The following is a 15,796-nucleotide window of genomic DNA, read 5'->3' on the forward strand; positions in this document are numbered from 1 at the left end:
CAAACTGAAACAGGAACAGGGAGTAGAGAGTGAACCTTTGTTTCCCATCATCAAAGAGGAGCCTAGGAGTGAGGAAGATGAGTAAGTTAAAATGTACAGACCTGAGTTGCAAATTCCTCTTTGCACTATTGCAAGAGGTGCACTGTAAAATCTAAACCAACATTTCCTTATTCCAGTGAGAGAGGAGGGCAAACTAGAGAGAAAAAGAGAAACACTGAAACAGAGCCAGAGGAGGGTCCGTCCACATCTACAGCAGGAAACCAAGATGAGGAAGGTGGCGAAAAGGGTGACAAGAAGGATGGAGAGGAAAAGGATGATGTTGTGGAGGCTGTTCTGACGGAGGAGGACCTGATCCAGCAGAGCCAAGCGGAGTATGACTCGGGTCGCTACAGCCCAACGTTGCTCATGCAGTCTGAGCTGCCGCTGGACACCCACACGATCACCCCAGAGGAAGACGCACACCGGCTGCAGTTAGCACGCAGACAGCTCCAAGTCACAGGTATGAGATGACAGCAAAGCATCCTCACTGCAGAAATGTATAACCATGCATATTGGGAACTGTAGCCTCACTGTTTTCCCACTTTCTGTCTGTCAGGTGATGCCAGCGAAAGTGCAGAGGACGCCTTTGTGCGACGGGCCAAGGAAGGCATGGGCAACGATGAGGCCCAGTTCAGCGTTGAGTTTCCGGTCACTGGGAAAATGTACCTGTGGGCAGACAAATACCGCCCCAGGAAACCACGCTTCTTCAACAGGGTCCACACAGGCTTCGAGTGGAACAAGTACAACCAGACACATTACGACTTCGACAACCCTCCCCCTAAGATAGTCCAAGGTTACAAGTTCAACATCTTCTATCCAGATTTGATTGACAAGCGATCCACGCCGCAGTACTTCCTCGAGCCCAGTCCCGACAACAAGGACTTTGGGATTTTAAGGTTCCACGCGGGCCCGCCATATGAGGACATTGCTTTTAAGATCGTAAACAGGGAGTGGGAGTACTCGCACCGACACGGCTTTCGCTGTCAGTTCGCCAATGGGATCTTCCAGCTTTGGTTCCACTTCAAGAGGTATCGCTACAGGAGATAAATGCCACAGATCAGTACGGACCAAAGCCGCCAGTGACTGGGTTTTACACATGCTGTACAGTAAAGGTGCTTTGTTGTTTTTGTTTTAGCTGCTCTCTTAGAAAAGCAGTATTAAAGCTTCAAATCACTGTACTGATGTCTAAGAAAGCAGAACTGTAATTTAGTCAAAAAGTTACACATTAAAGATTTTTTTTCCCCCCATTCTCCTTTTGGCCACTGGTTAATGGGTTTCATACAAACTTCACGTTAGAGATGAAACAGTAAGCATTTTAAACTCGCTGAAACAACTTAAAGAACATATAGAAATTGTTTAATTACAATAAAACAGTCTTGGTAGCTAGTGGTTACAGAATAAGTGGCTTGATTTCAATTACTGTACATTCCCTGTTTAACAAAAAAAAAAAAAAATCAAACCAGTCATTGCAACATATTCCAATCTGTGGTACTTAAAACAATTAGTAGGAATTTGAGCACAAACCTGCATATAAAACAAAAAGGCAGGAATTCAAGTACATCATATTTGTACCAAAAATAACTTAGTTTTATCAGTTTTGTTTATCAAAACAAGCATTTGAAATGTTTTTACATCCAAGTTTCTATGCAAATATTACCGCTGAACCCCTATTCTCATTAGTTCAGGGCAGAAATGAAACTGTTTCTGTCCCCCCCGCATTGATTTGACTCTAAAGTCTATCTTTGTTAATGTCATGCGCTTCAGCTTTGTGACTCTCAGTGTTGGTTGTTGTTACTGTTGCTGCTGATGACCACAGACTTTTCCTCTCTGGGTGCAGCTTGGTAGCTCACACCAGAGTGTAAAGCCTCCTGGTTCTGGCTCTCCTGAGATTGCTCTTCACTTTTACTCTTAAAGCAACTCCAAGGCATACACAGATGGCCTTTGTAAAAGTTCCAGGCCAAAAGGGCAAAAAAAGCAAGCCCCAAAAGAGCACATGCAACCTGCAGTCCTGTAACTGATGCACAATCAGTCTGAGCTTGGGTATCCAGTGTCCTATCACCTGAGTCTGATAGGTCAATTGTGACCAGATGCTCAATTACAGTTATGCTGTGCTTTTTAGCTCTGGAGTGCTCCACAGACAAGCAGCGGTAATGACCGGCATCGCTTAATGAAACATTCTGAATCAGAAGTCCGTCTTGTAGCTGAAGTGCAGCTGAAGGCGTCAGATCAATATTGTTCTTCTGCCACATGATTTTTCCCAAGCTGGAAAGGGGTAGACAGCTGAGCTTCAGGTCCTCACCTTCCCGGACGGACAAATTCAGAGGCTTGATCGGGTCTGAAATTTCAACAGACACCCATAAATCCATTTTCAGTTTGACAACTGCAACAGATCACATGCAGAAACGTGCAAACTCCAGAAGATTCAGTTTCATGAATAAACTCACCAGCATCAGGGCAGAGGGAAGCATCTCCAACTTTCAAACTTTGAATTATTTCACTACAAAAAAAAGAGCAAGTAAATGGAAAATTAGTTTGCATATACAACATCAATATCACTTGGTCCTTGTCTTTAAAGTGGTGCCTACCGGTGTGATTTAGAAATGAAAACGCATTTCCCCAGAGCACTGTTCCAGCCACAGTACGGGTCTCTGGCTAGAACACAGTCCATACAGGATGAGGACCTCTCACAGGTGGCCAGTGGTATCTGGGCTACTCCAGTGTCTGAGCCTGCATAGAGCTGACCATGTACATCTTGGATCTATGACAGAAACACAGAGCACCGATGATGCTGATGTACATTGACACCAAACATATTGAACCTGTTTATTCTTTCTGAGAAGACTCTTTATAAATAACTTAAATATGTGTTTTTTCACATTCTTGATGAATCCCGTCTTGCTGAAGGATAAAAAATAAATAAAAATGTAATGGAATTCCTGAAACAATATCACTACTGAGGCATCAGCTGTGATATAAACTTTTTTAAATGAATGGTTATCTCAAATTACCGTGATATTTGAGAATTTAAGAATCTTGATTGGCTGACGGGGGTGGAAGATTTGTACTTCCTCTATGATGAACATCTCTCCGTCGTAGTTCACAGCTTTCAGCACTGTGCCTTTGTCTTTTGTATAAAAACAAGAAAACATATTTACATGCATAAAGTCCAGTATGCTTACCACTGTTAAGTCATCAAAAACAGCAAAATGGACAATAAACAGGAAGTGACAGAATGATGTACTGATGCAAACCTGTGCCTATAAACATCACGGGGTACTTGTTGCCATCTGCAGCTTTCATTTGGTTTACTATGATTTGTGTGAATGTAGCTCCTCTGCGCACCAATAGAGGTTTATCTCCTATTGGCTGGATAACCTGGTCCATGAGGGGCTTGTCCTTGACAAACTGAAGGGTTCGGTCTGGTAGATCCAAAGTTTTATGTATACCCGCTTTACGAGCTGCATTATTTATACACTAGCAAAGGATCAACAAAAAGGAAAGAGAGAGCAGGGTGCAAAAAGGAATCAGCTTCCTGCTAGGGTTTTCTTTAAAAAAATAAAATAAAATAAAATAAAATGCACAAGGGAATTTTGGGAAGACTTACAGCTCCAGGCCGAGGGATGGGCACTTCTCCGCTATACATCACCCACTTAACAAAGGAGGTTTCTACAGGGACTGGGGTCTTGTACTTCCCCTCTGCAAACACTCGGCTTATGTCTGACACGCGGTACGCACACACTGCAGACAAGTCTGATGTGTCCCTTAAATAAACACACACACCAAACATGCAGGACATCTTAGCCAACTGGTGTCCTAAAGACATAAAAGAGGAAGTTAGCCTTTTCCTTCTTACACAAACATGTCCAAACTTACAACTGTGCTGTGAAGACTGTGTAAAAAATACAGCTCTTCCAATCCTTCTCGGGGTCACACCAGCGGTATGCGTCCCGGATAATGTACGGCAGCTGGGACTCCAGCACCGGACAGTCTATTCTAGCTTTCAAGAAGGTTGTCCACTTTTTCTGCAAAGTCCTTAGACCGCCAAGATCCCCCTGTGAACACAGAAATTCATAACAGCAGGAAAAATACACATAGCAACGAAACAACGGAAAGGGCTGCAGGAGCACAAATGGAGGAAGTGCCATTTATGTGCCATTGTCATTGGAAGTGCATGCAATGTAAAACCTTTTATCACCTTGCAGACGCGGGCCACGCGGGACACCACCAGTTTGTTGTAGCAGTCACACTCCACAGCGGTCTCACTAAAGAACAGGTAAACTTTGTCGTCATCTCCGCTTTCACTTTCCTTGCTCTCTTGCATCTGAGCCATGGAAACAAAGGTGGGCTCTGGCACAAGAAGAAAAGAAATCTTTAACTTTGACTCAACTAATAGGTTTAAAAAAATTTATTTTTTTTATATCTTACCATTAAGCCAGGAGCTTTTAAACTCAGTCCGTATGTTACCAGACGAGCGTATTAGGACAGGTTCAGAGCCGAGGAAGTTCATTGACGTGGCTGAGTAAAGATCATCACCTAACGAGACCAGAGAGCAAAAGAAAATCTGTTTGCTCTGCTAATCTTTTCAACAGGTTTCTTAGTGTAGTTGGCAAATTTCTACCTACCTGCCATGATTGAAGCGTATCTCTGGAAAGGATCAAATGGACACTTCCCTTTGCCATCCTCCATCTCCTTCTCAAAAGTCAATGCATCACCTGAAAAGGACTGCACCGGCAAACACCGTTTTATCTTTGGAATTATTCTGCACTTATTGTGAAGCTGATGAAAAGCCACAAAAACCATCTATTCAATCAGTTAGTGAATTTATCTCACCACGTATTTGCACTCGGGATCAAAAGCATTGGTTCCACACACATACATTCTGTCATCTCCCACCTCATGCAGGATCCTGATATAGTTCAAGCACTCCGTCTGTGAAAGGAATTCAAGAACCAGTGACTGCCTCTGCTTAATGTAAATTGACCTTTACAAAACTACAATTAACCAACCTCTGCATTTTTTCCTTTGTTTTTACATTCTGTCTTTTTTGCTGGAGTTGCTTCCCATGCAGCCTAAAAAAAAAAACACAATTTTGGTCACACTTCAAAAAAATTAATAGAAGTTCTGTTGAATAGGGTAAAGTTTGGGCCTGTCATAATAACTGATTGATGACAAACGTTATGACAAGTCCACAACTCTGACATTGCTTTCATTACTGGTCACACTACTCTGTGTGGTAGGAGAACATGTTTCTCAGGGCTAACAGGTTTTCTGCTGTACAGAACAATACTTCCAACGTTTACATTTTTTTAAAGGAAGCACAGCTGCTGTTAAGATGGTTAAACTGTGAAGATGTGGCTAAAATTGTTGCTGAACAGGAAGTGTTGCGGCTCAAATGAGATGATCTGCTTTAGTATGTCTGCTAGCTTTGTTTACACTGTGTTAAGAATCAACGGTCAAATACGCCATGATACTTGCCATTTTTTGACTGTAGCTGATCATTAATAAGGTGCAATCTGAGGTGAAAACAGGATAAATTCATGTGAAGGAAGAGTAATTTAAGGACAAAGTTTTAAACAGGTTTTTTTCCCATCTTTGAAAAATGTGTCAAAACTCTGGTTATGAGACTTCCTGTTAAGCTGGTGGTATGGTATGGTATGGTATGGTATGGTATGGGAAATGGTCTTATCGGCTATGTTGGGCACTTGCCCTGGATTGGTGAAAGAGATTGCTTTAAAAGGAATAAAGTGGGTGCTGCCTGTTAAAAAAAACAAACAAACAAAAAAAACGGTGTTCTTACTGAAGCACGTTTCTGGGAGATGTTATAGAGGTCAAGTGCGTACACTTTTTCCCTAGCACCAAGCATGAGCACGCCTTTATCTTCTATCAACAGCATGGTGGAGTAGTTATAGACATCATTCTCACTAAAAAAACGAGCATTGTCCCCTAAGGGAAAAAAAAGAGACAGCAGACAAATGATTAACTCGGCAACCACCAGTGATTAAATCCCATTTCCTTTTGAGTCAATCCAAATTATATGAGCTAACACAAGCTGACGCACTGTAAGTCAAGTTGCAAGTTACACAAGACAAAAGAGCAGCGCTTACTGTGATAAGGCACAGATCTGCGGGGGATGCAGTTCAGTGGTAAGTTTTCCTTGGCCATCAAGGCCAGAGGCAGCAGGCAGAAGACAGTGAGGGACAGCAGCAGATTCATGGCTCCTTTTGCTCAAGCTCAGAGGATTTTTGGCTTTATTGTTTCCTCAACAGTCAGTCATAGAGCGGTAAAGGTGGCAGGGTGGCATCTATGACGTGATGTGGTCTGTGGTGTTTGAAGGGTAGCAGCCCCTTTACTGGCCCCGCTCTGCAGGCTGTCCATGGGGAGATGGATGGCACGGACCAAAGACACAAAGGCGATGGGGGCTGAAAAATACAAGGGTGTACAAGATATTAAAAACGGTTCATGAGTAAAGAAGGAAAAGTATAGAACCTTAATGGATGTACAGCACAACACCAGGACAATAGCTGACAGGGGTAAACATTAAAGTGCATCAAAACAAAGTGTAAGAAACTTAGCCAAAAAAAGGGGGGGGGGGCGGGGGGGGGGAGAAAGAAAAGAAAAAGTAAAGGAATCGCCAGAAAGGACAGAGTGAGCTAAAGTCAGCACTGCAGTAATTCTGTCAGTGCCATAGTGATGTTAATGCAGGGCCATGAAAAGCATTCAGCAGGGTGCAGGGATGTCAACCTCAGCTCTCCTGCAGCACCAAGCACCGAAACAATGAAAGATTCACACAGAGTGCCAAATTCTGGGCTCGATTAGAGACGAGCTCTTGCACAAAGTTGGCTGCAAGGAAGTTAGATGCAAGAGTGGTTTCACTGCACAGAGCAAGAAACTGAGGTAACCTTTAATTAGGTCGTTGTTACAAAAGGAGCATCTGTTTTCATTACTCTCACAGTAATCAAATTTGAAGTAATGATGTGTGTGTTACCTGATGAGCCACAACATGTCAGAGAATGCACCCCGATAAGATTATGTAGCCTTGAGGGCCAATCCCAGCTTCACTCTACACCCACACGCAGGCGCACACGCACACACTCACAGCACAATGCCTCTCATGTTTACGTTCAACTGAATCTGGACAGTAGAACAAACCCGATAAGTGTGTGAAAATCAATGTAGAAACAAAAATCCATAAAATAAATGAGAATTTAACAGTACGCTACTTAGCTAAACTAGTTATAATAATAGTAATAAAGTACGTTACCCCATGTAGTGAAGCTTTAACGTGAAATTCACCCTGAAGCTGTTAATAAAGTAGCTAAGAGTGGTTAGCTAAGAGTGAGCAAACACTCGAATCACAAGTTAATGTCTTACCTGCGCACGGACACACCCCAAGGTTTCCTCTAAGAAAAAAAAATAGTCCCAGCACCTGTTTACGACATATTTCACCACCGCTTCACGGATAGTTTGATAGTTTAAAAAACAAAAACAAATAAACAAGGCAAAATCAAAAACTCCCACATACCTTTAGCAAACACTCAATAAAAGTGTGAACAACTGAGACTAACGTCTAACGTACCCCAGAGGTGTCAGACGTTGGCCGTAGCCAGCAGCTTCACTGAGATTTATTATCTGCAAGCTTGCGTCTAAAAATCAGCGACCGCACAAAAAATTAAAAAGGAAAGGCAATCAAGCAACGGCTCAGCAGCCCGTCAGCCTCCAGTGAGTGTTTCTAAAGACACAGCGGTGCTTCGTTTCTGTCCACAGCCTCTCTCAGCGGTCATATCCCTCGGTCGGTGAAAGGATCTGAATGGCCGGGGCTCCTACTCCGGACAGCCGCGCAGGGTTTTTTTTTTTTTTTTTTTTTTTTTTTTTAAACTAGTCCCCCACACCCCTTCAGAGTGTGGCGGAAGGCGCTGACCTCCGGTCTGATTAAGTGTTCGTTATAGTACTACTACTGTCGGTAGAAGGCACAGCTGACTCCAGCTGGGCGGATCAGGTAAACCGTAAAAACACCTGGCAGCGTGTCCAAACAGGAGTGATGAAGCAATGCAACATAGCAGGGCGGGGTGTTGTTATCTGCCCTCCACGATGGAAACGATGTATTTACATTAATGCCACCATCATCTCCCTGCATGTGCAATATTCTGGCACTATAATAATCCTGCACATGCACAGAAATATGAAAAGCGCAGAGAACTGATGCATATTTGTTATGATCTTATAGTTACATTTGATTGAGACGCCACAAATCAAGAGAAAGGTTGTAGAGAAAGGGGAGATAGAGGGTTAGCCACTTTGTTATTAAACAAAGAAGCATGTTTGACAAGGTAAATAGATTGATTTTTCTTCTAACTTAGCAAAACCTCAGACTTTAAAAATATTCTCCTTGCTTCCAATTGAAACCAAATGTCTAGCCGTATTTCTGGCAAGACATTTCTAACCGTTTAAATGTGTAGAAACTGTCGATTACATATTAACATTTATTTCTGATAGTTGTCGAGATCGTGGAAGGACTAAAATCGCAATAATCCCCATGTTAATACCTTAACTTTTAACCTAAAAGATTTTTTTAAAGGAAAAACAGGGCACCAATAGTCTTTCTAATCATCAACTGATAACAGTGGAATTTATCAATACTATCTCGATAACAAGAGGCCTTAACTCACAACGGATCCATGCAAAAACACATTTAATTCTTCAGATATCCAACTACCTTTGATAATAATAAAGTAGACGAGACAATCATGTACCAACATACAAGAAACTGTTCACTGCAAGACATTTAAGAGTCATTTGACACTGATCTGTAAACGTTTTTTACACGTAGAGTTACTTGTCGTTGTTTGAGCACCTTCAGACCTATAATCAGTTAACTGTAGTGCAGCTGGAAAAAAAAAAAACTATAACAAAAGTTTCAGGTTTACTCTGCAAAGTAAAGGGGTTGACCTATTGAAAGTGATTGTGCTCATTAGGGTTATGGGACAGACGTACCACAAGAGGGCGCCCTCACTTATGACTACACTAGACTGATTTTTTTTTCTTTTTCCCTTTTTCTTACAGAGGAACAGAAATCATCTAGAGTTACATACAGTCTGTGGTTTCCAGGCAGGTCTGGTCAATCATAGCACCATACAATAGCACGTACACAAGAGAAGAGAATAAGGAAACACGCACAACACAGTTAAAGTTGAGCTGTAAATGAGCTACATTGTGTCAACAGCAGTGTTAATGGTTGCTTATCAGTCAGATGTAGGACTCGGAGCAGGCAGGCAGAGAGTGTGCAGCTAAGTTGTATTGTTATTATTCCAGTCATGCTACATGTAGTGATGTGAATGAGGTGACTCAAGGAGCTGAGCATGCCTGGATTTGTCTCATGTCAGAGTTTGTTGCATTGGAGTTGATCATGGCAGTCTACATGTTGTTTTTTAAGTGGTTTCCAGTGTTGTAGCAGCAGTTTAGCACCCAGTATTTTTTCATTTATTTGTTTGTTTTTTTGGCTCAAACAGGAAAACATGAGGCTCAACTGGAGGTCCGATATGTGCCAGTCCTTCTGTGAGTGATTCATAGTTCTTGTGGACTGTATTTTTGCTCGGAGGCAGGTTGTAAACAATATTATGCAACTGGACAACGCGCAAGTGGGTCATCAGCCAACCAGGGCGGGCAGCATTTTGAGAGATTGCATGAAAGTAATCTGTGATAACCAGTCGGTCTTGCTCTTAGGGAGCTAGCCAGAGTCAGTTAACTCATGTCAAATCTAACAACATAAATACTGAAACAAACATACACAGTTTTAAGGTTCCCCAAGAGAAAGTAGTGGTTCTGTAGTCCCTTGTCTTCCACATTGAAGGCACAGGATGAGCACGTAGCTGCAGTGAGAGTAGGTTTGGCACCGAAGATTGTGTATGCTGTGACAGGAAGTCCCTCCCAATCAGTAAAAGTCACTCCTGACTCGCTCGTCTCTTCTCCAGCTTCATTTTCAGCTCCTCATTGAGCGCTGTGGACAACCAGGGATAAACAATTTGGGATTAAAGGACTGCAGATAAACTGCCGCCAATGAAATCAGCACATCTTGTACTCACTCTGTGTGAGAGGTGAAGGGGAGAGGATGAGTCGTCTCATCGGGTTGCTGGGCGAGGCCGGGACTGGTGAGGTCAGAATGCGACGGTCTGGGGCGGGGGACCTGGACAGGGGACTGCTGGAGGACCAACGATCTGCACCAGAATGGGAGCAGTGATCACGATATACTCTCTGCCTCTCATTGCACATGGTTTATATGACCGGCACAAACCTTGTTTTGGAGGAAGGGCAGGGGCCCTAGGCAGGGGGCTTGAGGGGGCAGTGTGGAGGATCCTCTCTCCATTCTCATCATTGGCAGAAACATATGCTGATGACATAAACTTAACAAAATTAGTATTAAGAATTTGTTTAAAAAGGTGGGTGAGAAATGTTTAGTAATGCCTCACTTATATTCTCCTCATAAGGCTCCTCGAGTAGGAAAGGCTGAAGAGTTCCTGCTGTTTTCTCTACTAGTGCATCAATGACCTCATGAAGAGTGGCACAGGGGATCTGCAAGAAGATACCTCTGTGTTATAATAATAATAACAATAAAAACAATAACATTAACTTAAAACACACAGCTACAGTGTGTTTCATAGTTTGGATAAGCTTTACATTAAAAATAAGTATACATAATCTAGCATACAGACAAATAGTCAATCATATGTTATTGACATACTCACCTCCATATACTCATTAGATCTAAACTACGGCTAAAAAAATAATGGGAGAAAGATGAAGGGAAAGATAATCTATAAAAAATTAGTTTTCAGCAGTTGTTAAAAACAAAACACAGATTCACCCAACCTGATAGGCTGAGGGAAGCTGTTCTAAAGTTTGGGCACGCCAACTTCAAAAGCACCTCAATATCACCTCAGGCTTAAAAGTAAAAACGTGGAACAGTTCAAAGAACCTGTTCAGATAAACTGACAGGCTGAGCAGCAAGAATAGAGGTGCCTCATCAGGGCCAGTGACTTTTTAATAGCAATCTTAAAGTTGTAAATTATGAAATGACAGCGACCGATTTTTGCAGCGTTTTTTTAAATGAAAGAATCAAGTCTGGATTCCCTTGGAGGTGTATTTCAAATTTCAGTTGCAGGTCAAAAATAATACCAAGGTTTTTAGAAGATCTGATATTGGTGGAGATGGGGAACAATGTAATTGGCTGGCCTCCCTGGAGAAATTGTCAGGGCTGAACACAAGAGCCTCAGTTTTACCAGTGTTGAGATGGAGAAAATGTAAATGCATGCAAATATTAATGGCAGTGAAGCATTTGCTGAGGTAGGAGAGGGCCCTGAGGTTGTTGGGCCTAACAGAAAAGTATAGCCGTGTATCATCAGCATAGCAAAGTAGCTGTTAAGCAGAAGACCGAGGGGTACTGCATATAAACAAACAAAAACCGGTCCAAAGATTGAGCCTTGGGGACTCCACATACAAGAAGCACAAATGAGGACATATAAGTGTTAATATGAAGTATAGCCCTGATTCTCCTGCTTTCTTCAATCTCTCTACTCAAATTTAGAATTTATGTCTTACAGTTCTATTTTCAAATAATGTTTTTAAGGCCTGTGTGCCAAAATATCCACAAAAATCCTCAAAACCTGAAAACTCAAAAAGCTTTAAAGGATTAATGTGAGGACAGAGCTATATTTGATTTGGACCAGCTGTCAGTACAGAGAAAATAACAGCTCTGAAGAGATCTGAAACATCAAGTTTGTATCTGACATCCTGCATAAAAGCTCTTTATTTAAAAAAAAATTATCCAACATAGAGCATCATGGTTAAGTAGCTGTGATTCACAATAAAAGAGGTGAACTGAGACCCGTGTTTTTAATAATCTCATGCATCAGTCTGATCAGTTGGATTTAAGCGGTTTGATGTTTGCAAAAATAAACAAATAACAACACACATTTCTTCAATAAAAACACAGCCATGATGTAATGTTAAAATTCTGAATCTATAACAGTAAGGTCTATAAGTTTTTGATCAGGCCACAATTTTGTGAATTTTGGCTCTGTGCACCACCAGGATTGATTTGAAATGATGCAAATAAACTCTTTGACTCTTAACTTTGATTCAAGACAAAAATAAATAGCATTGCCCATACAGAAACTACATCATTTTTTTATATAAAAACTTAAACATTGTTTTCAGAGGGATTATTTTCAGTGCCTGAATGCAATCCTTTGCATACAAGGATTCTCTGTTGTCTGGAACTCATGGATATCACCAAACAATGTGGTTCCTTCTCTGTGATGCTCTGCCAGGCCCTTATGTGCAGCTGCTTTTGGTTGCTGCTTGTTAGTGGATTTCTGGGTTTTTTTTCCCTTGCACAGGTGAAAAGCATGCTCATTTGAACGGAGATCCTGAGACTCACTCAACCACTTTCATTTCACTTCTCTGGCTTATCAAGCTCCTGGGTTACTTTTGCTATAACCTTTTCAAACTGTACCTTTTTTACTCAAAATGTATACATCCATTTCAAAGTTCACCCACTTACTTCTATGAGCAGTCATATCATCAGTAAACACTGGTGGACTTTGTTCCACTGGCAGCCATGCATGCACATGCTATAACGCTAATTCTGGTGTATTTTACAGCCAGTGTGATCTACTTTGGATCGTGTGCTGTTATTTTCCTTCTGCCCACTCTTCCCATTCTTGAGATAAAAGTTCATCTTGGTTTAATTTTAGCAAAGAATCTTATTGCACAATAATATATTGCTTTCTGTTTCCAAGCAAAGTCTAATCTGATCTTATTGTTCTTAAACGTAAACAGTGGTTTTTGTGTCTTGCCGTAAACCGTCTGCACATTCGTGAAGGCGTCTCTTGATTGCAGGCTTTGACAATGATACACTTACAGTGCCTCCTCGAGTGCTCTTAACTGGCTAGATGTTGTGAAGGGGTTTTTAATCAGTTAATTCCACAATCATCCACTTTACTTGTCTGTTATAGTCTTTAACATCTTTTAGTGTTGCTGAGCTGGAGAATGAAAGTATTTTTAGAAGCAGGTTTCGCCATTTGAAAGCCATAGTGATGACACTTGTGGCAGTTATTTATATGTGTCATCTGACCTAACTTTGATGGTCACTGAGATATAAAAGAATCCGCAGTCAAATCTGATAAACATTTTAAAAATGTGCTGACTTAACACCAAAATAAGATTTAAAATCACTGCTTTGTTACAAGTCTTGTATCTTGTGTCTCCTAAATGAAAAAAGGCACCCATGTCCACAATGTGTAATTACTTTTGAGCCTGTGAAAATGCTGTAGTTTCTAAATGGCTGATGCAATAATTGTTAAAATCCTTCCTTTTCTTTGTGTTTATGTCAATCACACCATTCCTGATCCACTGTGGTGTACACTAGAAAAATTAAACCTCTTCTCCTTTTCCTAATACTCATGAATCTGAAAGTAGGTCAGTTATACTAACATGTTTTACATTCCTCTTATGAAATGTTGTAAAACTGTAACTGATGACACTTGTGCACTTACAGGATTTTCAACATCAATGACATAACCACCTTGGTCCCTCTGTGTGACTCTGTAATGTCTGAAAACTGACCTGGAGCCACAAAAAAGAAAAAGACAGCATGTAATGATATTCTAGTTAACCTTTGATGTTTGTGATTTTGTAACTGCGGTTTTCAGATATTCAGAATGTGTTTACCCGTTGAGATCCTGTCGAGTAGTAACGGCCAACGAGCATCCGTCTCTGCCTGGACGAAGCAACATGTTGCCACAGTCTGGGTGTCTCTCTAAAAGGACTTCAGCCTCCGTCCGGGACACAGGCCGAAAACATCTGCAGATGAAACACACAGTGTTACAGGTAATGTGGTGATATACCAAAGCCACTTTAGCTGCAGTGCATCTTCTCTATGTAGCACAGAGGAGCGCTCACGGTGGGATCTCTCCTACTAAAGGAACGGAGAGAGGCGAAGGAGGAGCTCGTGCAGGATTGCGACTTCTCCGCCTGGCTCTTTCTTTGTCCACCACCTCCTGTAGCATTTGTAGCTGCCCCGGCAGCAGTGTGAGATAGGATGGTACATTCAGCTGTAATTGGACAGGAAAAACATGTGAGAGGCAGGCTGGTACAGGGACGCAGGGACAGCAGCTGTGTAAAAGATTACCACCTACATCTATAACAGAGTAGAGGAATCCTTTCCACAGCTCCCGTGATTCCAAGTTTGGTGCCTGGAAAAGACAGCAGCAGCATTTTCTGTCTCAGCAAAGATTTGTTAATTTTAGCATCTTTGCGTCTGAGTGTGTGAGCCAAGTGGCTTACTGTGAGTTTGGTCTCTCCATCCTTCATTTGGAGGATGAGCCTAGCTGCCTCTAGGTTTCTGTCCCGGCTGCAGTCGTCCTTCAGGGACACAAAGCCGCTGAGGTCCAGCTTCTCCACATACTGTTGCACACATAATTATATTTTAGTGCCAGCACACTATTATATGAAAAAAGACACACAAGATGCTATATAATCTGGAACTTACATGAGTGTCCTTGGCGTTGTTGAAGAAATACAAAGAATTCCCACACAGGCACGTCCACAGCCGCCTGGATGCCTGTCACATACAGATGGACACACAGACCTGAACTAAAAATGTTAAACCAAAAAGGGCCAGTGCTGTCTTCCCTGTCAGTGTAATGGATATTTTCCTTTTATCACCCCCACATTTCCTGTCCCTGGAGATGGCTGTAGTGAGTGAGCCTCAGCTGCTGTCAGTCTGTGGCCATGGATCACTGCGACACCCTGCACCTGAGCCATGCTCACATTACATGTCCACATTGCATTAAAAAGGAGCCTAATCAGAGAGGGGTAGGACACCTGGGGAGTGTCTTCTTTATCGTCTTCCCTATAAATAAAGCTAATACGTGAAAGTATCCTTGGGCAAAACTGCCAATTTCTCTGTGTAACTTTATTTGAAATCTAGGATATGTATTTCAGAGATCAGACTGGCGGATCAATAATTCAAAAGATTGAGTGTCTGTGAGTCAGCTAATGGATTCTGAGTGGAAACACTTGGCTGGGGTACCGTTTGTGACAATCAGATGCCCCGTTATCAACAAAATACAGTCCTGTTCGGTTCATGTGGCAATAACATGTAATGTTCGACAGCAGTCGTGATTTCTGTCATTCAGACGCTGTGATTAGATGCTACATCGTTGCATGCTTTGCCTCCAATATGCTTCACCGCTGTGTGAATTAAATAAATCCCCGCCAGCAGCAGCAGTGCAGTTTCGCCTCACCCATTCTCGCACAATAAGGAAGTTGACAGCTCTCTGGGAATGGTGGCTCAGCCGGTGTGCGGTCCATACACACATATACACACACACACACCGACTTCCAGCATCTACAGGACGCGCCGAAACCAAAATACGGCAATTGATGTGCACCGGGTGAGCCTACCTTTTCTTTCGGTCCTCGCTTCTCCAGGTACCCTTCGTAGTAACAGGGCGGGAGCTGTGCCCGCTGCCCCCCTGGTCCGGAGCGCTGCCTGACGGGTGCAGCCGCCATGAGTGTCGCTGGCTGGCCACCGAACGAGGACAAAGGGGCGCTGAGTAATTCGGGGACTGACACGCCTTCCCCGATGAGATAGTGCCGTGGCAATAATCCAACAGCTGGCTGATGCAGCCTGCTGTGTCTGGGGGTCATGCAGACGGGTGGTTATAGAGATTAAAAATAGGATGACTGGGGGATGAAG

The 15,796-nt window shown here is 42.4% G+C and overlaps 3 protein-coding genes across 11 annotated transcripts in view; 1 reads left to right on the forward strand and 2 right to left on the reverse strand.

The window, feature by feature from the left end:
• The window catches only part of cactin, a 14,390-nt gene extending 13,106 nt beyond the window's left edge, over positions 1-1,284 (forward strand). Inside the window, exons 8-10 of the mRNA XM_004542477.6 lie at positions 1-81; positions 177-499; positions 596-1,284. The exon at positions 1-81 is cut by the window's left edge and continues 42 nt beyond it. Coding sequence (XP_004542534.1) covers positions 1-81; positions 177-499; positions 596-1,086 — 895 coding nt within the window. The 3' untranslated portion in view covers positions 1,087-1,284. The remainder of the gene's footprint in view (positions 82-176; positions 500-595) is intronic.
• Positions 1,285-1,373: 89 nt separating this feature from the next.
• On the reverse strand, positions 1,374-8,041 carry sema4e (semaphorin 4e). Of its 8 annotated transcripts, none has more exons than XM_004542484.3 (16): positions 7,616-8,041; positions 7,411-7,439; positions 6,144-6,458; positions 5,837-5,982; positions 5,046-5,108; positions 4,870-4,968; positions 4,662-4,761; positions 4,465-4,572; positions 4,235-4,386; positions 3,913-4,091; positions 3,644-3,800; positions 3,291-3,513; positions 3,048-3,163; positions 2,625-2,797; positions 2,484-2,536; positions 1,374-2,374 (listed from the first exon to the last, which is right to left on the reverse strand). In XM_004542484.3, the coding sequence occupies exons 3-16, from the start codon at positions 6,250-6,252 to the stop codon at positions 1,815-1,817; spliced, it is 2,238 nt and encodes a 745-aa protein (XP_004542541.1). In that variant the 5' UTR covers positions 6,253-6,458; positions 7,411-7,439; positions 7,616-8,041; the 3' UTR covers positions 1,374-1,814. The 8 variants fall into 8 exon arrangements, with proteins under 8 accessions (XP_004542541.1, XP_004542539.1, XP_004542537.1 ...); XM_004542482.3 differs by having other exon boundaries at positions 7,411-7,490; XM_004542480.3 differs by having other exon boundaries at positions 7,562-8,041.
• Positions 8,042-8,711: 670 nt separating this feature from the next.
• On the reverse strand, positions 8,712-15,739 carry stap2a (signal transducing adaptor family member 2a). Of its 2 annotated transcripts, none has more exons than XM_004542475.4 (11): positions 15,502-15,739; positions 14,585-14,656; positions 14,380-14,499; positions 14,232-14,288; positions 13,996-14,147; positions 13,765-13,896; positions 13,590-13,659; positions 10,503-10,605; positions 10,328-10,423; positions 10,119-10,250; positions 8,712-10,033 (listed from the first exon to the last, which is right to left on the reverse strand). In XM_004542475.4, the coding sequence occupies exons 1-11, from the start codon at positions 15,607-15,609 to the stop codon at positions 9,978-9,980; spliced, it is 1,098 nt and encodes a 365-aa protein (XP_004542532.1). In that variant the 5' UTR covers positions 15,610-15,739; the 3' UTR covers positions 8,712-9,977. The 2 variants fall into 2 exon arrangements, with proteins under 2 accessions (XP_004542532.1, XP_076732423.1); XM_076876308.1 differs by lacking the exon at positions 15,502-15,739 and adding an exon at positions 14,767-14,899.
• Between the last annotated feature and the right edge of the window lie 57 nt (positions 15,740-15,796).

The sequence above is a fragment of the Maylandia zebra genome, linkage group LG18, assembly GCF_041146795.1.
Source record: "Maylandia zebra isolate NMK-2024a linkage group LG18, Mzebra_GT3a, whole genome shotgun sequence".
NCBI classification, from domain to species: domain Eukaryota; kingdom Metazoa; phylum Chordata; class Actinopteri; order Cichliformes; family Cichlidae; genus Maylandia; species Maylandia zebra.